This window comes from Bombyx mori, chromosome 7 (genome assembly GCF_030269925.1).
Source record: "Bombyx mori chromosome 7, ASM3026992v2".
In the NCBI taxonomy this organism is placed as follows: domain Eukaryota; kingdom Metazoa; phylum Arthropoda; class Insecta; order Lepidoptera; family Bombycidae; genus Bombyx; species Bombyx mori.
In genome coordinates, this window is record NC_085113.1 from 6,112,478 (window position 1) to 6,136,151 (window position 23,674).

At 43.8% G+C, this 23,674-nt stretch overlaps 1 protein-coding gene across 1 annotated transcript; it reads right to left on the bottom strand.

Annotated features, from left to right (window-relative positions):
- Positions 1-91: 91 nt before the first annotated feature.
- On the bottom strand, positions 92-23,192 carry LOC101739796 (facilitated trehalose transporter Tret1). Its single transcript, XM_004931241.5, has 8 exons — positions 22,817-23,192; positions 11,488-11,623; positions 5,939-6,167; positions 3,544-3,700; positions 2,594-2,814; positions 2,040-2,211; positions 1,362-1,648; positions 92-459 (listed from the first exon to the last, which is right to left on the bottom strand). The coding sequence occupies exons 1-8, from the start codon at positions 22,883-22,885 to the stop codon at positions 168-170; spliced, it is 1,563 nt and encodes a 520-aa protein (XP_004931298.1). The 5' UTR covers positions 22,886-23,192; the 3' UTR covers positions 92-167.
- Between the last annotated feature and the right edge of the window lie 482 nt (positions 23,193-23,674).

Here is a 23,674-nt window from a genome sequence, read left to right on the forward strand (position 1 = left end):
TTATAAAGCATTCCATGTTCGGTCAAATAGGTTTGTCTTAAACACATTATAATTTGATGCAGTAAATATTCGACATAGATTAAACAAAAAGGCTTATTAAAACTTTTTATTATACTATAATACGATTAAGTTAAATAATATGTTAGACTAAGTATATAAATGCAGGTCTAAGAGACAGACTGTTTTCTCTTGAATCTCTTAAAGTAATTTATAAAAGGATCGTTCGCGAATATTCTCAATTCCCCTTTATAATAATCTTCGATGTCTTGAAGCGTCTTCCCTTCAGTTTCAGGCATGAAGAAATATAAATATATTGTGCCAACAAATGCGAAAACTGCATAAACGGCAAAAGTTCCCCACAGCTTAAGCGAATTCTCCAAATCGATTAACGTTTTTGATCCCAAGAACGTCACCACGTAACTCCAAGCAGCAGCGATTCCTTGAGCTGAGGCACGACTCCTGGAATGTATAAGTTCATATCTTTCTTTCGATTGTTTACTTATGAAAGGAAATGTGACCATGCTTTTTTACCATAAAATCATATTTCCTTACACTATTTTTAATTCAAATTTATATTTTATTTTTTAGTTGGATTTTCTATAAAAGCGTATTTTTTTATTTATCGTTTCATATTACATAAGTAAATAAACATTTGGTGCCAAGAGGCTAACGGAGTTAATACATATAGCAACGAGCATGCCTTCGAGCATGCATTCGAGGCAGAATTAGGTAGGATAGTACTATTTACTTGTACGACCAGATAAAAATAGTCTTTTTTTATATCTTAGAGGTGTGGACGAGCTCACAGCCCACCTGGTGTTAAGTGGTTACTGGAGCCCATGGACATCTACAACGTAAATGCGCCCCCCACCCTGAGATATAAGTTCTAAGATCTCAGTATAGTTACAACGGCTGCCCCACCCTTCAAACCGAAACGCATTACTGCTTCACGGCAGAAATAGGCAGGGCGGTGGTATCTACCCGCGCGGATTCACAAGAGGTCCTACCACCAGTAATTACGCAAATTATAATTTTGCGGGTTTCACTTTTATTACACGATGTTATTCCTTCATCATGGAAGTCAATCGTGAACATTTGTTGAGTACGTAATTCATTAGAAAAATTGGTACCCGCCTGGGATTCGAACACAGGTACATCGCTCAACACGAATGCACCGGAGGTCTTATCTTTTAGGCCACGACGACTTCATTCTTTCTCTAGCAGGAGTGAGAAAATATTATGTAATTATCATCATTTTTACTAAAACATTCCTACTTATTTGCTCATTTATTTTATGATTTGAAAAAAGTAAAACAAAATCCAGAATTAAATTTATATAAAATATCAGGTGATTAACGTACTTAAAAGGGAACATTTCTCCAAGCAGCACCCAAGGTATACAGAGCCCAGTAAACACCGCCAAGGAATACAATAGCGCCTGAGGTATGTAGCTTTTTTCTACAGGAAATGTGGCAGGATCGTATGAAGACACCGAATCAGGTACGTGTAATCTTGCGTATATACTTAGTCCAGTGCTGGAAAGACCAGTGCCGAGAAGCGCTAGTATAATCAATTTTCGTTTACCGGTCATTTTGATGATACCGATGACTATGACGCCCATGATTACAGTTATAACACCGATCATTAGCTGTGGGTAAAACAGATTTAATTTAATACTTATTCTGGTATGGAAGAATTGCGATTAGTCCGGAATTTTACTTAGCCTGGACCGGTGGGTGAATTCAAGAACTAAGCTAGCGGAGGAGAAGGTTTCCTAACAAATGCCTGAGCACCTCCGAAAAAAACCTAGCAGCTCAAGAATAGCTGCTTTCATCTTAACACCACATGGGGTTCGCAACCCACTAAAACATTCCGGCTAGAAACTCAACGGGCCGATACTATGGGTTAAGTGTGACGTCGAAATCTTCAATAGGAGGAAGTGATGTTGCATGTTGCCGAAATAGTGATAAAACCTTGAAAATATTCCGACCTCTATCTATTAAATGGAATAACTTTTTAACTTGTATGTAATATCTTACCACTATCTTCTTTCCATTGTCCACCATCCCGAAGGCTCCACATACATTGACCATATTAGGTCTAATAGGTATGAGTCCACTCATAGTGTAGAACATAAAATATAGAATTACCAATGTTAATGGCCTTAGAGTCTCTTTGCCGAACATTACGCATTTGATCTTTAAGATGTATCTAAAAATAAAGTCAATATTAAACTGGTTTACTGGTGGTAGGACCTCTTGTGAGTCCGCACGGGTAAGTTTCACCACCCCGCCTATTTCTGCCGTGAAGCAGTAATGCGTTTCGGTTTGAAGGGTGGGGCAGCCGTTGTAACTAAACTGAGACCTTAGAACTTATATCTCAAGGCGGGTGGCGCATTTACGTCGTAGATGTCTATGGGCTCTAGTAACCACTTAACACCAGGTGGACTGTGAGCTCGTCCAACAATATAAGCAATAAAAAAAAAAGTGCAAACAGGTCGAAATTTCTACAAAAACATTGAGAATGTGTATTTAGTTTGGCGTTTTAAATACACTATGTTTTCTTTGGAAGATTTTATATTTTAGGTGCATACCTTTTTACTGGATTCATTCGAGCGTGGACACATTGCTCAATTTTAACGTCATCAGTGGCGAGACAGATTTCGCAGTTTTGCAAACTCTTCGCATAAACTGCTAATTTATCATATTCGTCCTTTACATTGTCAACAGTTGTCCACCCTCGAAGGTAGCACAAAGATTTTAATGCTTCTTTTTCTCTCCCTTTGAACAGTAGCCAGACAGGAGTTTCGGGTACCTTAAAAATTAAACTAGTATCTTTATTACGCAATATTGTGAATCAAGTCAGCATTTCAATTATATGTCTTCTTCTTTCCCTTAATCCCCATTATGTAGGGTCAACGCAACATATCCTCTTTATCATGCATCATAGGAATTTGGCATGAGTTTTACAACCGGCTGCTTGCTTTACCTACTTTAACCCACCTTCCTTGGATTATGTGTCCAATTTATAGTGGACCTTTTATATTTCATCATTTGTTTGTTTCTTTTATTTAATCCGTTTTTGGTTCTATTATTTCCACTTTATTATTAAACGCATTCACAGGAATTTTTAGTTTTTCATATACCAAAAAGATTATTCTATTCATATTTCGTTAAAATGAAAATTATCATTGGATGGAATTTGTGTATCTCTACGCATATTTCAGGCGATTTATAATGCCTTCCAAAAATGTACACCATTTTCATAAACCGTAATCCTTAAGAAGACTATTAAACTTTTATTGTTACTGTATTCGAAACTAAGATTTAGAGAATTATTTGCATACTACAGTATCTTTATTATCAATGTTGTAGTTTACTTTATTTTTTCAAATTTTTTATTTGTTCAAAAGAAACAGAAAAAAGGGTTATTTATTTTAACATTAGTATTCCGTCTCTTGAACATATGTTCTATATTTGAATCACAAATTGAAATCGCAAGATCATATTTAAATAACAATTAATAAATATGTATAATACTTACAAGTAAAACTAATAGCATGGAAAGAAGTGGTACTCCTAGACATATGATTGCCGCTTGTCGCCAATCTACTATTGTTCCCAGAAAATACATTACCAATATTCCAATGGACGTGAATATTTGAGTGACGGTGCATAGGGCTCCACGCATCGTGGGCTCACTGAAAATTTTAAATGAAGATTTTTGGGTTTAATGGATATAGTTATTTAAAAAGACTATGTCATAGTTGTATCGTTTTTTTTATTACGAAACGAATACAAAATTATTTAGTTCGATTATGATTAATAAATGATGATTAACATGATGATGGTTAAACTGACAAATGATTAATTATGTTTAATACAAAACAACAAAAAAGAAAACAGACTTCAATAAAATAAGCTATATAATATGATAATTAGTATAATAGTATAATATGTATAATAATTATACATACATACACCCATATTATTATATGAATTATTACGGATAATTCAAAAAGATCTTGATAATATTGAACTGGAAAACATTAGAAGCATCAGATTTTAAATAAAAAAATAATAATCCGAATCTGGGAAAAGATTTCTAGAATCTAGAAAAATTTTGAGGAACTAATATTTATAAAAAAAAGTCAAACGGAGAACCTCCTTTTTTGAAGTCGGTTAAAATAATGTATAACATAATACATATATATTTCCTTAATGTTAGATGTAAAACCTTTTTGCTATTGATGTCACTATTTGACAGAGAATTTCCCAGATTTTACTGATAGTATTGTGCGATATGTGTGAGAGTAACACAATCCTGCATATTTTTGTCGCGAAGCTATTTTAAATTCCAGTTTAAAAGGTGATAGAGCCGTAATGTAAGGTGGTGGGATTCCGAGATCATGTCTGCAAATCTAGTAATAAAAATAATGCGGATTGTGAATTCTACTGTTAAATAATCATTTATTCATTTCAATATTGTTTTTTAGTTTCTTCTTACCTAACTTATGTATGTCAATATATCTAAATTGAATAATAGACGGATATTTTATGGTGGGGCTCTAATATGTAGGGCTTGGCTAAGCTGATATAAAAATATTTGATATTCAATAAAATTTAGATTCCAAAGGAAAATAAACGTCTTATGTTGTATATATAAGAGCCGTTTTAATTTTTTTTCTGCATACCGATTAAATAATTTTTGGAATACAAAAGTAAATTGATAAATCGACAAGTGCAAAAGTAGTTTACGTATAGTATTTTAATGTATAGCACTTGTAGTTTCGACAGTTCAAGATAAGAAATCAGGTAAATATAATAATACGAAGATATTTTATTGACATTGACCTGAATAGTTTTGATATCATTTGTGATGAAATTTCACGAAACAATAAAAAAATATAGGATTTTGTATTATAAAAATGATAACTATTTTAATTAGCTGAGCAGTTTGCATTTAGACTTTAAATTTAAGAAAAAAAAAAACATAATAATAATGTTATGCCGGTACGAGATCTGTCATCAAATACTTAGCAGAAGCTATAGCTCAAATACTTATCAAAACAACTAGTATTATCGGGAGTGTTCGAGAAGTGTTATGGTGCTACAAGTAACACCATCTGTTGTCATATAGCGAAAATGAATATGGAAACGACTAATACTAACGGAAATGTTCTGGAGAATTGCAAACATGTCGTGTCGTCAAAGCAGTTAGTAATCAGTTCTATTAAAAGCAAAATAGCCAATGGATCAACCGAAGCGATGAAGCGAAAGAAGTGAATTGCGATACAAGTACCTGATGAATCTTAATAATTAAATTAAGTTTTAATTAATGATTCGGTGGAAGTTTTAATTTATCCCCAGCCCTAGGGCGTAACAATACCTTAAATAAGACATATCTTCAAAAGTTTTTGATCATATGTTTTTAAAGAATCTAAGATATGAGGTGGAACACTCAATATCTAAAGTATCATTATTACATATAATAGCAATATGTAAGTAGAACTAAGCAAGATGAGGTCTAAACTATCCTTTTGGGTTAAATTATAGAGCGGAAATAAGATGATATATCCATGGCCTAAAGGTCAAGACCCCAGGTGTATTCATATTGAACAATGATTCAATTCCACAAATAGCCACAAATTAAAAAAAAAACAGGTGCTCAACATGTGTTCAGTGTGCTTAGTGCGAGTTTGTTAACGTTATCGATAGCGTAAAAGTTAACTCAAATTTGTATGCAGTTGGAACAGCGCCACTAGCCGCAAACTGAATTATATTAACAAAGCAACTTCACAATTTGCAAACTAAAGTCGGACTCACTATAGCGTATAAGCCTTTTCTCAGAATAGGCCCAACGGTAATTTTCATTTATTTCGGTTACTTATACTTTTTTATGTATAATTATAATTTCAAATGGCTATTGGATTGCTTACCTAATTTCCCCAACATAAGAATTTATTGGCGCTTCCATTATCCCGGTTCCAATCCCTAACAGAGTATTTGCTATAAATAAAATCGGTACATTCCAGGCAAAATACATCAAGATCCAAGCTATTAAATGAGGTATATTAACTAAAAAGTTTGCTTTTTTCCTTCCAAAGTAGTCTACAAGTGGACCAGATAGCAGAGCCCCAAAAGGTTGAGCAAGATATGAAATGCTACCTGAAAAAGAAAATAACGGGTTTGTAAAATCTATTTCATTTTAGATGTATTAATTATTTGTTACTGAAAAATATTGCATACGGACGGAGGAGGATAAAATTATTGTTATAAATGGCAATTTTTCTAATGCGATACTAATAACTAGAAGAAATTATCAGAAAATGAGATACGCATACGCGTGAACACTTCACACGAGAATGGTGAACGACGTATCTAATCTTAGAAGATTGAATTACTATATGATAGTTGGTTTCTATTTCGAATTAAACCTAGTTACATAGTAATACGTATTATTATGTAAGCACATTGGCTTAACTGAATTGTGTGCGAATTTGTGACACCAGTCTACGATACCCTCTTTTTCTAAGATAAGTACGCGCGAGTCCATATCACTACTCAACAGTTCACAGTTTTCAAAGAAATCTTTCTAGAAAATCGTCGAAGAAACTTTCACTGCCATTAATTGAATTTGAGGAATCTCATTCCTTACGTTACATTGGACCGGACCGTCACGTCACAACCGGTTTTCATTAAGGCTAGGTTGGTCTACCATTTGTTATAAAGAGGTAAAAAAAATTGTTTTATTTACCCCAACATTACGTACTCATCTTGTTATAGCGTTGTTCTACTAATAAATGATAACACATTTTTATCAAATTACCGTAATGTTTTTCTATTTAAAAACAATTAGGTAGGTAACAATTTTTCTTAAGCCTGTCAATTAAGGATTAAGGGTCATACTGATAAACGTTTTGGGTTGACAAAATTCGTTAGAATTAGATGTATTTACATATATATTTTTTGAAAATTTGTTATAAAGAAGTTTTTCGCAAGAAATCTTCGCAATGTAAAGGTATATTTTACATTGACTTATGGATAATTCAAGAGGATAACAAAGAATTTGTTAAATCGGGGCCGTCGTTATATTGAGGTTCGTTATATTAAGGTTGCAGTGTATATTGAACTGGTTTTGATGGAGACTCAGTGATAACCCAAAATATGACTGCAGGCTCAATCATTACTGGTTGGGGACACCCTCTTGTGAGCTCGTACGGGTAAGCGCCACCCTCCCGTTTATTTTTGCCGCGAAGCAGTAATGCGTTCCGATGTTGGTTGGAACATCCGTTGCAATATAGAACTAAGACTTCGAACTAATGTCTCACGGTGGTTGCTGATGTCTATGAAGTCCAGTGACCACTTGACACTAGTAAGGTCGTCTAACCAGTTTTAAAAGTAATTCTAACGTGTTGTTGTTATTGGCAAGATTTCAATTTATTGATTTAGTGACAGAAAAAAAATACATACATAAATTCACCAGAAGAGATATGAAATTGTTTATTTAACTAACTTTACTTAAACTTCTTAAAGGAGCTATTTAGTATAATTATTGTAACTTATTTTATATTTATAGTTATATACGTTATGTTATGGCACTTAATTTTTCTTTACATATTCGCTGGTAGCATAAGGGGTTATTACAGGTTCTCGCGGATGGGGTTAGCTTACGGGCTCAACCTGGGAGAATTTATGTAAATAATTAAAGTGCAGAAATGAATTAATAAAGATAACAATTCTTCGTAAATTCTTTACATTAGTTCCTGGCTAGTTCTGTAGAATTAATAATAACGCTACAATATACTTAGTGTTCGTTTAGGCTCGTAACTCATACGAGCAACAAGGTGAAACTTAATTCTAAAACGCATCTGTAACTACGTCTTCTAATATCATAGGATTTTAAGTTTCATAGATTCATACTAAGAAACTGAAGGTTTAGGATATTTCTCCAGCTATATAGAGGAGTGAAAAGCGACATTCCGCTTAATACGCGACATTTATTAATTAATTAAAGGTGTGTTTTATTTAGTATTAGTATCAAAACCGGTCATCTTTCTCATCGAATCCGTCGCTTGCGACGAAGGGCTCGGCGAGTGAATTAACCCACAGACACAGCCCACTGAGTTTGTCGCTGAATCTGATCAGTGGGTCGCGTTTCCGATCCGGTGGTAGATTCTGCAAAGCACGACTTTTGCTAGGGTTCGTGTTAGCTGAGGAGCGCGAAAGGGAGTGGGATCCCTCTTCGGCTTCTCAGCGAAGAAGGCGGAGTGGGCGGCATGGGTGCGAAGCTCCCGCTCATCTCCCGTAGGGGCTATCGGGTGCCGGGTGCGGGAGTGCCCGGTACTCGGTTGTCGGTCCGGTGGTGAGGCGGCGCAAGGTGGCTCCTGTGCACCGCTCACGGTGTGTCTCCGAGACGACGTCTTGCGGGATTTTCCCGGGGATGGAGTGCCGTCTTATTATCAGGATTGGTACCGGCGACGGCGAGTCTTCGGCGCGCACTGTGCGGTACCGTAGGGTTTCGTGGAGTCGGAGTGGTGGGGCTCGATGGGGTTTAGTCGGTAGTCGGTTTTGCGGGGTAGCTCTTGCGTGACTGACGCCGTGCATTGCCTCGCGCGCCTTTCTCAAGGCGTAGTCTCCCGGCAGGAATTGGGAGAAGAGGAGGACCCCTGTCTTCTTCTTCTCCCTGTTCTTCTCTGGAGGCACCGGAGTCCGACATAACCCGGTCTCTTTCCCCCCTCGACCGGGTAACCGTAAATGGATTCCTCAGCGTTAAAAAAAAAGGGTTCGTGTTAGCAATAACGTCAGGTTTGAGCCCCGTGACCTCACCTACTCGCCCGGTGACGCTGATATGGTCTCTCAAGACCATCAGCTTAGGTACGAAAAAAAAAAGAGTATTAACAGTTCGATACTTTTAATTGAACTTTAATTAAGTTTACTCCATTCAAATAGCTGACGAAGTTTCTTGTTATGATGATATTCTTGTTATTATAAGTTTCTTGTTATGATATTTTTCGAAAATCTATACTTTAGCTCGCACTCCGGTAATGTTGCAAAAATGTCGCTTAAAACACTTTTCCTTTCCTTCCTTTCCCACTTCCTAAACCTTTCCCTTCGATATGGTCAGTCGACGTAGATGTTTTTGCGTACCGTTTCCCATTAGGCGCAGTTTAGTCAGTAGATGACGCGTTCGTTGTGTTATCTGAGCTATAATAATAATAATAATAATAATAAAAATCATTTATTGCCTTTCACATCACAGAAAATAAAATGAAATACAAATAACGTAGCTTACCGCAAAATAAAAACAATATTACTGTATCTAATGAAAATAATTAATATCTCATTTGAAACCAAGAATTGCCCATATCGATTAAGCCATGAATGTTTTTAAAATACGCATCGCATTTAACAATATAATATCTACATCGACGCTTGAAAGGCAAACGTGACTAAGCGACAATGCGTGAACTTTACAGTAGACTAATTTAAAGTTGAAATACCTGAAAAAAAATCTATTTTAACGAATCTAGCTTTAGGATTGAAATGATTTTAATAGACCTAGAAATATATTTTTTTTGCGCATCGAATATGGTTATTGCCTATCATTTATGTACAAAGCAGTTATTGTCGCTTAGTCACGTTTGCCTTTCAAGCGTCGAATTATGTATTTAGCTCCTGTACATTAAAGTAAGTTTAACGGTCTTATTCATAATGAGTTATCGGAGCTTTACAAGATTGTATTAAGACTACCACTACTAAACTACACTGTCAATTAATGTTTTCCACTGTTCCACACAATTTTCTTCAATAACGAGTAAAGCTAAATAAATAATAGTTTAAAAAGACTAAAAAAATACGCTATTATAGAAAATCCAACTAAAAATAGAAAATAAATTTTAATAAATTTCAATTAAAAATAGTGTAAGGAAAAAATATTTTATTGTAAAAAAGCGTGAGGTGCGATGGGTATAAAAAATGAGCAATTGGCATTGATACAGGGGAAAAAGAGAAAGACTATCATTGATGCGCTATTAATAAACTGCATTTTTTGTGATCCTACCTATGCGATAGCCTTGAGAGGCTATTTCAGCTTCGCCCTAACATGTAGGTGAGCTCACGGGGCTCAAACCGGAGTGTTGCTAACACTGGCCCTAGCAAGAGCAGTGCTTCTCAGAATCTACCACTGGATCGGAAAGGCAACCCACTGAGAAAATCCGGCGAGAAACTCAGTGGGCTCACCTGCAAAGGTTTCGAAATGATGCATCCGTTGCGGATAGAGCAAAAAGTAAAGAGGCCGCAATAAAACTGGTGGTAGGACCTCTTGTGAGTCCACGCGCGTAGGTACCACCACCCTGCCTATTTCTGCCGTGAAGCAGTAATGCGTTTCGGTTTGAAGGGCGGGGCAGCCGTTGTAACTATACTTGAGACCTTAGAATTAGAATTAGAATAGACCTTATATCTCAAGGCTCCAGTTACATTATTTTTACATTACATTATTTTTACAAGTTACATTATTAGAGAAACAAAAAAATAATGCAAAGCTACTAGCCAATAGCCACTTGTGAATGTTACAAACTAATTGAACGAACTCTGTGGTTGGTAGTTAGCAGCTCAGACGGTTATACCGAGGGTCGTGGGTTCGATTCCCACATCGGAAACATTCGTGTGATGAACAGGCTTGTTTGCGCTTTGTCCCGCTAACTATATATCTGACGCAGGTGACGGGCCAAAGTAAGGCCGCCATCACCCAAAACATGTCTTGTCGGATATCTCGACCCACTCTCGGTGCTTTTAGAATCTTCAAGGAAGAGTTCGACGCGTGAATTAGCCCATAGACACTACTCACTGAGTTTTTCGCCAGATCTTCTCAGTGGGTCGCGATTCCTAGCCAGTAGTAGATTCAGCGAAGCACTGCTCTTGCTGGGGCTAGTCATAGCAATTCTCTCAGATTGCGCCCGTGAGCTCACCTTTTTTTTTTTACGCTGGGGAATCTATTTACGCATACCCGGTCGAGAGGGGTAATAGACCGGGTTATGTCGGACTCCGGCGCCTCCAGAGAAGAAGAGGAAGAAGAGGAAGACCAAAGTCTTCCTCTTCTTCGAGATGATACCGGCATTTCGTTTTTACCATCGCACCGCCCGCCACCGGAGTAGAGTTCATCCATACTACCTGGAGCCACTGCGGTCATCCACAGTGCGTTCCCAGAGGTCTTTTTTCCCACGTACCATCCGGCTATGGAATGAGCTCCCCTCCACGGTGTTTCCCGAGCGCTATGACATGTCCTTCTTCAAACGAGGCTTGTGGAGAGTATTAAGCGGAAGGCAGCGGCTTGGCTCTGCCCCTGGCATTGCTGAAGTCCATGGGCGACGGTAACCACTCACCATCAGGTGGGCCGTATGCTTTCTGCCTACAAGGGCAATAAAAAAACATCTTCGCCACGAAGCCTCGTTTTCTAAGGTATAGATTTCATTCGTTTTGAACTTACCAAACCACGAAGCCTCTACTTGCGTCTGAGACAATCCTTCTGTGGCATTCAGCAAAGCCGGTAAAGCTATGGTTGGGAAGCTTACGGCCATACCAAGATCCAACAGAAGTAAGTTTGGAGACATACATGCTATTAGCTGAAAATAAACGACGATTATTTAAACTACAATAAATTAGACTTTTTTAATACGCTTTTATTAGCGTATGTATGTTTGCTTATTCTTATTCAGACGTATGTATGTATGTTTGTAACGGAATCTTTGAACATGATTTTGACCCCCTTCAAAACGTCGGTTTAACTCCAAATTGGGTATTATTAAGGACCGATGACAATTTAACATTAAAAAAAAAATTGAATTAAAAATAGTGTAAGAAAAAATTATTTTATTGTAAAAAAAGCGTGGGGTGCATGGTATCAGTAGTTATAAATATTTTATGAACAGATATGAGTAGAAGGGTTATTTTGATAATATCCTGAAATCCCACGCTTTTTTACAATAAAATAATTTTTTCGTACATTATTTTTAATTCAAATTTATTAAAATTAATTTTCTATTTTTTCGTTGGATTTTCTATAAAAGCGTATTTTGTTATTTTTTTTAAACTATTTTTTTTAAATATAACTTTGTAAACACACTTTTCGGTATAGTATGTTTGGCATTTAATTTTATGTGTCAAAAATCTGCCTGCATGTTTGTAGCACGCTCAGAAAACTGTTGATCATTCCGATTCAGGCACCCGTCGCGTGCTGACGTGCTCATCGACCGTTCGATTGCCGACCTCGGTTCGTGGCACATCTGGCGTCCAAGTGTTTTCTCGGAAGTGACTACCTGTGCTAATTGCGTCGCATCGCCATCTGTGAGCGGGCGGACCCCTAAATTCCAGGAATTCGTTCGGTAACTTAGTGGCCCGTTTGCAAGCGGACGGCTGTGTGCCGTAATTAATTGCGATTACTACAATTTTTGGGGCCTCGCCGTAAGGCGAGTGTGTTTTTAAAGTCCCGGGGCAGCCCCCCCCGGGCACTCGTCTATTATAATGGAGTCCACTTTTTTTTTTTTTTTTTTTTCCTACCTATGCTGATAGCCTTGAGAGGCTATTTCAGCTTCACCCTAACGTTTGTAGGTGAGCTCGCGGGGCTCAACCGGAGAGTTGCTAACACTGACCCTAGCAAGAGCAGTGCTTCGCAGAATCTACCACCGGATCGGAAACGCGACCCACTGAGAAGATCCGGCGAGAAACTCAGTGGGCTGTGTCTATGGGTTAGTTCGCTCGTCGAGCCCTTCGTCGCAAGCGACGGGATCGACGAGGACGGTGACCGGTGCTTGTGGTGCCTAAGAGCACCGTTAATGGATCAGGAGGATCCGTAATGACGTGCTTTGGGCGACGTCGACGGTTTACCATTCGGTCTACTGGGTCGGGTATGTAATTTCCAGCGGCTACGATGAGAGGGTTCTCATGTCGTGCCGCCTTCTCAAAATGGCGCAGCGATGCCGACTGTAGATACTTACTGACAGAGTCAAGCTCCAGGTCATCGTGGAGATCCACGTTCCTCAGGAACCATGGTGCTCCGACGGCTATCCTGCAGAATCGGGATTGAATAACCTGAAGGGGCTTCAAGTTGGTGCGGGCTGCGTGAGCGAACACTACGCTTGCATACGTCATAACGGGGCGTATGCAAGTTTTGTAGAGAGTTACCTTATTACGGAGGGACAGTTTGCTTCGCTTGCAAAGCATAGGGTAGAGACGTCCTAATATGAAGGCGGCACGGTCGCGTACCGTTTTAATATGGGGACGGAATGTCATCCCTCTGTCGAGGGTGACGCCTAGGTATTTGACCTGCGAGGCCCACGGTATGGGCTGGCCAAAGAGAGTGACGGGGCTAACGGCGGAGGTGTTTGCGCGCCTATTAGGGAGTGGGATGCTCGAAGTGGTATTCGGAGGGCGACCCCTTTTGAAGAGCACCGCTGTGCTTTTCGTGGGGTTGATGTCGATGCGCCACTTCCGGAACCACTGTCCCATGGTGGCTACTGCGATCTGGAGTCGCCGATGAAGCAGCGACATCTTCCTACACGAGTAGTAGATAGCCGTGTCATCGGCGAAGAGCGCTAGATGGGTCTCCGGAGACCGGGGTATATCATTGATATACAAACTAAATAATAACGGGGAGAGCGCGGAGCCTTGCGGGACTCCGGCAGTCAGTTGACGGGGACGAGAACGAGTTCCCTCTACTCGATATCGAAACGAACGGTTCGACAAGAAGTCTCGTATGATGAGCACGAGTCTGTCTGGCACTCCCATGTTGTACAGTTTGTAAATTAAACCGTTGTGCCAGACTTTGTCGAACGCCTTCGCGATGTCGAAGAAGAGGGCGCCGGTCGGGATTTGTTTACGCCTATTTAATCCTATCAGGATGTGCTCCGTGAGGCGGTGCACTTGTTGTACGCACGAGTGTTTAGAGCGGAATCCGAACTGTTCGTCTATGAGAATTTTGTTCGCGGTAACAAAATCCCAGAGGCGTTTCCTAAGGAGCCGTTCGTAAATTTTTCCTATCGTCGGGAGGAGACTAATCGGACGGTAACTAGAAGTTTCGTTTGTCGGTTTGCCCGGCTTATGTATACCGATAACGTCCGCTTCTTTCCACACCGCGGGAAAGATGCAGTGCGTCATAGCGGCATTTAAAATTGTAGCCAACATTGCTATCAGTTGGACTGGCAAGAGTTTTAGCGCGCGGTTGCGGATGCCGTCGGAGCCGGGTGCCTTCCTAGGTTGGAGGTTGTGGATCGCGTCTCTAACTTCGTCAGTGGTAATGGGGGGTAACGCGTCCGAGGGCGGCAGGGAAGCTCTGCGCTCGACCTCCCTGTCGACTAACTCGGTGTGTTCGGGGTCCGCGTGTTGAGTGCTGGTGGTGCACTGCTCTTGCAGTGCATCGGCCAGCAGCTCAGCCTTGTCATCGTCATCGAATGCCGGTGGTTGGCCTGAAGGGCGTACGAGGGGAGGCATAGTAGCGGTAGTTTCGGATTTGAGAGTCCTAGCTAGTCGCCAGTATGCTTGGTGGGAGGGCGCGAGTTGTTCTAAATAACTATGCCAATTATCGTTACGCGCGTCACTTAGGCGGGAGTGGACTTCGCGTTGTAGACGACGCATCCGAATCCGATTTGAATGCGTGGGAAGACGATCGTAAGCCCGGATTGCCGCGTTCCTAACTCTTAAGAGATTACTAAGTTCGGAGGACAGTCTGATGCGGTGGAAGCTGTCCTCCACATCGACTTCTTTTGAAGATCTAATGATCGCGGAAGAGATGTGATCGGTAATGATGTTTATGGATTCGACGGTGTCCTCGGGGGATAGATTCGAATCCGGGCCGTAAGGGAGGATTGGCGGAGCGGCTTCGGCTAGGCACGTGCCCAGCTTATTCCAATCCACCATGGTCCTCGTAACAGTGGCTGGGTTGTGAGGGCGACCGAGCTGCATAAGGACAGGTCGGTGGTCTGAGTCGAGCTCTGACAGTGCTTCGATGGAACGTAAGCGCAGAGTTACGTTCCTAAGCAATGCCAGGTCTATAGTGCTCGGACGGAGCGCGATGTTATACGGATAACATGTTGGAGTTGGGGGACCGACTACTTCAAAAGTGAGGTCGTCTATAAACGCGTCGAGACGCCTACCGTTAACGTTCGTACGATGGCAGTTCCACCTAGTGTGGTGGCAATTTAAATCGCCTGCCAGGATGACGGAGTCTCCCATGCCAAACAGTGACTCGATGTCACTGCTCAGGAGGGGCTTGTCCGGGGGGAGATAAACGGATGCGATGACGATCGGCTGGTGTCCCGTCAGCGAGATACGGCACACTGACGCCTCGATATGTAAGAGCGAGGGAGTATCGAGAGGAACAACGTGCAGAGCCCGCCTATAGTAAATGGCAGTCCCGCCTTTGGAGGCGGTGAGTCTGTCTTTCCTAACCATGACGTAATTCGCGACTTTCGGGTCACGACGCGAGGGCTTCAGACAGGTCTCCTGCACTAACAAAATATCTACAAGATTGTCGCGGAGGAATTCGAAAATTTGATCGCGTTGCCGCGCGAGTCCGTTAGCATTGTAGAATGCTAACGTAAGGGAATACGGTTTTTCTCTACCTTTTTGCGCCATTGATTACCGGTAAAGAATTTTTATAACGTGCGAGACACGGACTCGTAGACGTCCATGTGATCGAAAGCGGCCGCGAGCCGCTGTTCGGGGGTTACCGACCTACGGATAGCATCTGCGAACGATCGCAGACGGTCAAAGTTTACCGCGGTGACGAAGTCGCGCACGAGCGCGAAGTCGTTGACGACTGAGGGTTGCGGGGGGCGGTACGCGGGCGCGGGGCGAGGTGCGAGCAGGGGCTGAGGCGCGTGACGTGTCGCAGGCGGGAGCTGGGGTACGTTTTGTGTTCCCTCCTTTGTATACGGCAGCGGTTTTTTCCACGCCGAGACGGTGGGAACCGCAGCCGGTACGAAGGCTGGTTTCGGCACTGAAGGCGCCGAAGTCTTTGGGTCGACGGTTCGGGGGGCTGGGTGGTTCAGGCGTTTACGCGGAGCCCTAGGACATCCGCGGTAGTTTGCCGGGTGCCCTTGCTTAAGGCATAGGACACAGCTTGGGGGTTCCGTCGCGGTTTCCCTAACACGCGAACATTCTGTGGTTGCGTGATCGCCGAGGCATTTCACGCAGCGGGGGCGCGCGTGGCAATTACGCGCTGAGTGGCCATAGAGCTGGCACCTGTGGCACTGCCCGGGAGTACCACGTTTATGGGGGGCTTCGATGGTGACCCCGGAGAGGCCGCATATCGTTTTGAGACATGAGATTCTTTTCTTTGCCTCCGGGGTTGATTCTAGCGCGACGAGAATCATATTGTACGGCTGTCTGCCGCGTCCGCTGTGCATCCGGTGCACACTAATTATTGGGAGGGACTGACCGATCAGATCCTCCTTTATGTAGTCTATGTCGAGTTCCTTGGGGACTCCACGTATCACTACGCGGAGTTCGCGGTCCTCCTGAAGAGCATAGGTGTGATAACCTATGTTTTCCTTTCGGAGGTAAGCAGAGAGGGCCCTATGGTCGCCCGGCGTTGCGACCTTAATCTGAATCCCATGCGCGACGTTACGCGCATGGGTATAATTAATTTTGTTGGCCTGAAGGGCCTGGGATACGCGATTCCACGCTGACTTCTCCTGGAGTATCAGCGGGGGCGGGACAACTGTTTTAGGCGCGGGCGCGGTTTTTGGGCGCGGCGGTGGGATTACGCGGCGGGCGGAGTCCGACTCCGGCGTTACGACTACCTGCGGTCGGGAGGCGGTCGCGGACTTGGTTTGCTTCGTCATGGAGCTCCGGGACTCCACGACGCGAGTACGCTTTTTACCGCGCGTTACAGTTTGGAACCCATCCGAGGTTCCGGGTTGAGGGCTAGTCGCGGACTCGAAGTCCATCTCCGATTCGGTATCGGAGCCTGAACTAGACGCTATTGAGGTCGCGACGGACGAAACTGACGTGATTGACGCGGGCGCGGGGGTAGCGGGGGCGGGGGCGTTAGACGCTACGGCGGCGGCGTGCGTACGTGCGCTTGAACACGGACCGGCGGCGGGGCACGCGAGGCATGCCTGCGAGGCATGTTTGGCGACAGCGGCGAGAGATGCGGGGGGAGAATATTTACCAAATGAAGCCCTATAGGCTTCGAATTCGGGCGCGATTGTCGGATATTTTTCCCGAATGAAGTCGATGAAAATTTTTTCCTCCATCTTTACGTGATTTTCGCCCGGGGGGGGCGGCCCCGGGACTTAAACACGCGCTCGCCTTGCGGCGAGGCCCCTGCGTCGGTAACACTAAATTGGCCGAAGCGATTCTAGGAATTTTAGAAATTTTAGTGAATAGAATAAATAGAATAGAATTAGAGTGAATAGAACCACTGCACAGTTCCCGGGCGGCAATGCCTTGCAATTAGGCGCAGGTACAAATTCCGAGAAACACTTGGGCCACAGATGTGCCACGAACAATGATCTATTATCACCGGTAGTCACTTCCGACAAAACAATGAGCACGTCCACGCGCGTCGGTTGCTCAAATCGGAATGCGAGGAGTCCACGGTCGACCTGTTTGCGGAATTTCTTCGCCTTAGGTACCCAACGTTATCGGCAGAATTTTTAGAATTCAAGGCCCATCACGCAGCGAACTCGCCGGCGGTCTCCGTCGCCCCCGTCGCTCCTGCGTCGTCCATGGCGGCCTCCGTCGTGCCCGCCGATCCCGTGTCGCCGATACTCGCGCCCAAAACTTCTGCGTCGACCGTTGCAGCTTCCGCCCCAACCGTGCGTTCGTCGGCGACCTACGTTGCACCCGTGTGTTCGTCCACAGCCTCCGTCGTGCCTGCGTCGTCCACTGCTCCCGCTAAAACACCCACCCGCAGGTCGCCCGCGCCCTCCTCATCCGATTCAGAGTCGGACATGGAGGTCGACCTTTCCCCCGCCGCCGCGACTGATGGATTCACAGTAGTCCAAAAAGGTAAAAAGCGCGCTGCGGAGGCCCGAGCTCCCGCGGTCGCTAAAGTAAGCAAAGCCGCGAACGCGTCGCGTCCCCGCCCTCCAACCCCCGTCGCTCCCGCTGTCCGTGCCACACCGTCGCCGCGTCCAGTGGCACAACCTAAAACTCAGACCCCTCCCCCGGTAATCCTTCAAGAGAAGGCAGCTTGGGACCGAGTTTCCCTGGCCCTTAAGGCCAAAAATATTAATTTTGTCAGCGCCCGTAATCTCGCCAACGGGATTCAAATAAAAGTAACGACACCCGACGAACATAGGGCCCTCTCAAGTTACCTCCGAAAGGAGCGTATAAGCTTCCACACTTATACGCTCCAGGAGGAGCGCGAACTCCGCGTTGTCATACGTGGAATCCCGAAGGAGCTAGATGCCGATCTCGTCAAGGCTGATCTGATAGAACAAGGCCTACCAGTAAATTCCGTGCACCGCATGCACACCGGCCGCGGTAGGGAGCCATACAATATGGTTCTAGTCGCCCTCCAGCCTACCCCCGAGGGTAAGCATATTTTTAACATACGGACCGTCTGTAAACTTTCCGGTATCGCCGTCGAAGTCCCCCATAAAAAAGGCACACCTAGTCAGTGCCATAACTGCCAACTGTACGGGCACTCTTCCCGTAACTGTCACGCGCGCCCCCGATGTGTTAAGTGTTTGGGCGATCACGCCACGGCCCTTTGTACTCGCGACCAGAAAACCGCCACCGAACCACCTAGCTGCGTCCTGTGCCGAACACAGGGTCACCCCGCGAACTACCGTGGATGCCCCCGAGCTCCAAAAATAAATCGTCGCGTCGCCCGCCAAAACCGCCTCCGAGCTTCCCGCCCAGACATCAAAGCCTCAGCACCCTCTGTGCCGAAGACTAAGCCTGCCTTCGTGCCGGCGCCGGTGCCCAGCGGCTCGGCCTGGGCCAAACCGTTGCCGTACACGAACACGGCTGCAGCTCCTCCCTCCGCGATTCGTCCCGCCCCCGCGATACGTCCCTCCCCCGCAATTCGTTCCTCCCCCGCGACCAACACTCCGACCGCGTCCGATAATCTCGCTCTAGCGATCGACTTTTTTCAGTCCATCAACTTTGAGCGTGTTAACGCCTTGGGTGACGCCATTCGCGCCGCCTCCACTGCACAACACTTCATCGCCGTTGTGCAGGAATACGCTGACGTATACGCGTCGTTAAATACGTACGTCCTCCCCTCACTCCGCCGGTAATCAATGGCGTACATTAGTAGAATAAAGCCCTTATCCGTAACTATAGGATTTTTTAACGCTTACGGTCTCGCAAATCAACGTGATCAGGTTTGTGATTTTTTGCGTGACCATCAAATTGACATTTTCTTAGTGCAGGAGACCCTACTTAAGCCCGCGCGCCGTGACCCTAAAATCGCGAACTATAATATGGTCAGGAACGACAGGCTCTCTGCTCGTGGTGGTGGTACCGTCATTTACTATAGAAGAGCCCTGCATTGCGTCCCGCTCGATCCTCCTGCGCTCACTAATATCGAAGCATCAGTGTGCCGAATCTCACTGACGGGACACGCGCCGATCGTTATCGCGTCCGTTTATCTTCCACCGGATAAGATCGTTCTAAGCAGTGATATCGAGGCGCTGCTCGGCATGGGAAGCTCTGTCATTCTGGCGGGCGACCTAAATTGTAAACACATCAGGTGGAACTCACACACCACAACCCCGAATGGCAGGCGGCTTGACGCGTTAGTCGATGATCTCGCCTTCGATATCGTGGCTCCGCTAACCCCGACTCACTACCCGCTAAATATCGCGCATCGCCCGGATATACTCGATATAGCGTTATTAAAAAACGTAACTCTGCGCTTACACTCGATCGAAGTAGTTTCAGAGTTAGATTCAGACCACCGTCCCGTCGTTATGAAGCTCGGTCGCGCTCCCAATTCCGTTCCCGTCATGAGGACTGTGGTGGATTGGCACACGCTGGGCATTAGCCTGGCTGAATCTGATCCACCATCGCTCCCGTTTAACCCGGACTCTACCCCGTCTCCTCAGGATACCGCTGAAGCCATAGACATCTTAACGTCACACATCACCTCAACATTAGATAGATCATCGAAACAAGTTGTAGCGGAGGACTTCCTTCACCGCTTCAAATTGTGCGATGATATTAGGGAACTCCTTAGAGCTAAGAACGCCTCGATACGCGCCTACGACAGGTATCCTACCGTGGAAAATCGTACTCGAATGCGTGCCCTACAACGCGACGTAAAGTCTCGCATCACCGAAGTCCGAGATGCCAGATGGTCTGATTTCTTAGAAGGACTCGCGCCCTCTCAAAGATCTTACTACCGCTTAGCTCGTACTCTCAAATCGGATACGGTAGTAGCTATGCCCCCCCTCGTAGGCCCCTCAGGCCGACTCGCGGCGTTCGATGATGATGAAAAAGCAGAGCTGCTGGCCGATACATTGCAAACCCAGTGCACGCCCAGCACTCAATCCGTGGACCCTGTTCATGTAGAATTAGTAGACAGTGAGGTAGAACGCAGAGCCTCCTTGCCACCCTTGGATGCGTTACCACCCGTCACCCCGATGGAAGTTAAAGATTTGATCAAAGACCTACGTCCTCGCAAAGCTCCCGGTTCCGACGGTATATCTAACCGCGTTATTAAACTTCTACCCATCCAACTCATCGTGATGTTAGCATCTATCTTCAATGCCGCTATGGCTAACTGTATCTTTCCCGCGGTGTGGAAAGAAGCGAACGTTATCGGCATACACAAACCCGGTAAACCAAAAAATCATCCGACGAGTTACCGCCCGATTAGCCTCCTCATGTCTCTGGGCAAACTGTATGAGCGTCTGCTCTACAAACGCCTCAGAGACTTCATCTCATCAAAGGGCATTCTCATCGATGAACAATTCGGATTCCGTGCAAATCACTCATGCGTACAACAGGTGCACCGCCTCACGGAGCACATTCTCGTGGGACTTAACCGACCAAAACCGATCTACACGGGAGCCCTCTTCTTCGACGTCGCAAAAGCGTTCGACAAAGTCTGGCACAATGGTTTGATTTTCAAACTTTTTAACATGGGCGTACCGGACAGTCTCGTGCTCATCATACGGGACTTCTTGTCTAACCGCTCTTTTCGATATCGAGTAGAGGGAACCCGCTCCTCCCCGCGACCACTCACGGCTGGAGTCCCGCAAGGCTCTGTTCTTTCTCCGCTCCTATTTAGTTTATTTGTCAATGATATTCCCCGGTCGCCGCCGACCCAGCTAGCCTTATTCGCTGACGACACAACCGTTTACTACTCAAGTAGAAACAAGTCCCTAATCGCGAGTAAGCTCCAGAGTGCAGCGTTAGCCCTCGGACAGTGGTTCCGAAAATGGCGCATAGACATCAACCCAGCGAAAAGCACAGCAGTGTTATTTCAAAGGGGAAACTCTCCGCTTATTTCCTCCCGCATTAGGAGGAGAAATATCACACCCCCGATCACCCTCTTTGGCCAACCTATACCCTGGACCAGGAAGGTCAAGTACCTGGGAGTCACCCTGGATGCATCCATGACATTCCGCCCGCATATAAAAACAGTCCGTGACCGTGCCGCATTTATTCTCGGTAGACTCTATCCCATGATCTGTAAGCGGAGTAAAATGTCCCTTCGGAACAAGGTGACACTTTACAAAACTTGCATAAGGCCCGTCATGACTTACGCAAGTGTGGTGTTCGCTCACGCGGCCCGCACACACATAGACACCCTCCAATCCCTACAATCCCGCTTTTGCAGGTTAGCCGTCGGGGCTCCGTGGTTCGTGAGGAACGTCGACCTACACGACGACCTGGGCCTCGAATCGATCCGTAAACATATGAAGTCAGTGTCGGAACGTTACTTCGATAAGGCTATGCGTCATGATAATCGCCTTATCGTTGCCGCCGCTGATTACTCCCCGAATCCTGATCACGCAGGAGCAAGTCACCGTCGTCGCCCTAGACACGTCCTTACGGATCCATCAGATCCAATAACTCTTGCATTAGATACCTTCAGCTCTAACACTAGGAGCAGGCTAAGGAACCCCGGTAACCGTACTCGTCGAACTCGACAAAGAGGTCGACGTGCAACCTAACCCATGCATCAGCCCGCTGAGTTTCTCGCCGGATCTTCTCAGTGGGTCGCGATTCCGATCCGGTAGTAGATTCATTCGCGAAGCAATTGCTCTTGAGTTGTTAGGTCTCCTTCGGAGGCGCTCGGGCAGCTGTTAGCAAATCCCACCCCTCCTGGCTGAGCCTTTGCTCGCCCACCTGTCCTGGTGAAGCTGGAAAGGCCTCCGGGCCACCAGTAATCTTTCAATCATAAAAAAAAAAAAAAAAAAAAAAAACTGTTGATCTGGTCTTGGCCTTTATCTGGTGTTTAATTAAACAGTAAAACTCTAATTTACCAATACCTTTGTTAATGACTTTTCTTTTAATTATTTGTTAATAAAAAATTGATTGAGCTCACGGCTCGTCCGGTGTTAAGTGGTTACCCGAGCCAATACATATATATCACAACGTGACAGCCGCCACCCACCTTAAGACCTGAGGTTTATGCCTGAGGCCTTGCTTGTTCACTGTTTCGTTGTGATAAAAGAAATAAAATAAATAACTTTAGAGAAATTCTAACACTAGAGTTCAATGGGTGGTTTTGACTAGACTTTTTTAATTTGAATTCAATAAGGATGTTTAATACAGTTTCTGTTCTGCTTTTGACATTATTATCATTCTAAGCTGTAGTGAATATAGTTTTTATAAAAAAAAAATATAGGTACCTGTGACAGGACTGATCTAAATTTGCTCACGGACGGAATCTTTTCTTCAATTTGAATTTTGTGCACCATTTTGAGGAATATTGAAACTTTCAAAATTAAGTAATATGTTTGTCACTAAAAATCTTCGCTTTCATTATACATATTACCATCACCGTTTTTTTTTATGTTAAGTTAAATAAGAGGTGCACATATTTGATGTCCAAGTCAGCCGTTCTCTTCAACCAAACGGATGCAAATGAGTGAGTTGATAAAGAATACCGGTTATTAAAAATGGATGCGTTGTGTTTTTATATCTTTTCAGCGTAAATCATGAATGCATTTGTTTGTATTCTAGTCTGATATCACTCGTTTACTAGTTCTAAGCTCGCATAAGAATAGGGTAATGAGATTATCTTTGTTTAGTTTTATTATTTGAGATCGTTTGTAAAGTCGTTTGAAAAGTGTGTTATCGCATGAAACAAATACTTTGGGAAATATGGTGCATGTTTTCATAAGATTACGCGAGTTGTAGACATAATTATAAAACTTGTTTTTGCGGTTTAATCGTACGTAAAATTATTTTATCGAACATTTTAAAGTTTTTGAAATGTCAGAAATACCAAAATGAAAATAAAAATGCATGATTAAATGTTAAAAGTATTATATTTTTAATTATATCATAGAAATATGAAGGATTACATTTATATTTAATGGTATATATAAATACATTAGGAATAGATGTTCTTGTAAAATGAGGTTTTATAGGTTGACACTGTTTTCTCCTTAGATTTGCAAACATAAACACACTAGGTATATGCTATTCGTTATTTCTTTAGTTTTATGTAGATTCTTTCTCTTATTAATTTTCTTTTTGTGTCA

Excerpts from the sequence above, each read along its gene's own strand:
- LOC101739796 (XM_004931241.5), bottom strand. The coding sequence starts at position 22,885 with ATGGTGCACAAAATTCAAATTGAAGAAAAGATTCCGTCCGTGAGCAAA. Across the intron at positions 11,624-22,816 it reads TTAGATCAGTCCTGTCACAG|CTAATAGCATGTATGTCTCC; the intron begins GTACCTATATTT and ends GTTTATTTTCAG. Across the intron at positions 6,168-11,487 it reads AGTAGAGGCTTCGTGGTTTG|GTAGCATTTCATATCTTGCT; the intron begins GTAAGTTCAAAA and ends TTTCTTTTTCAG.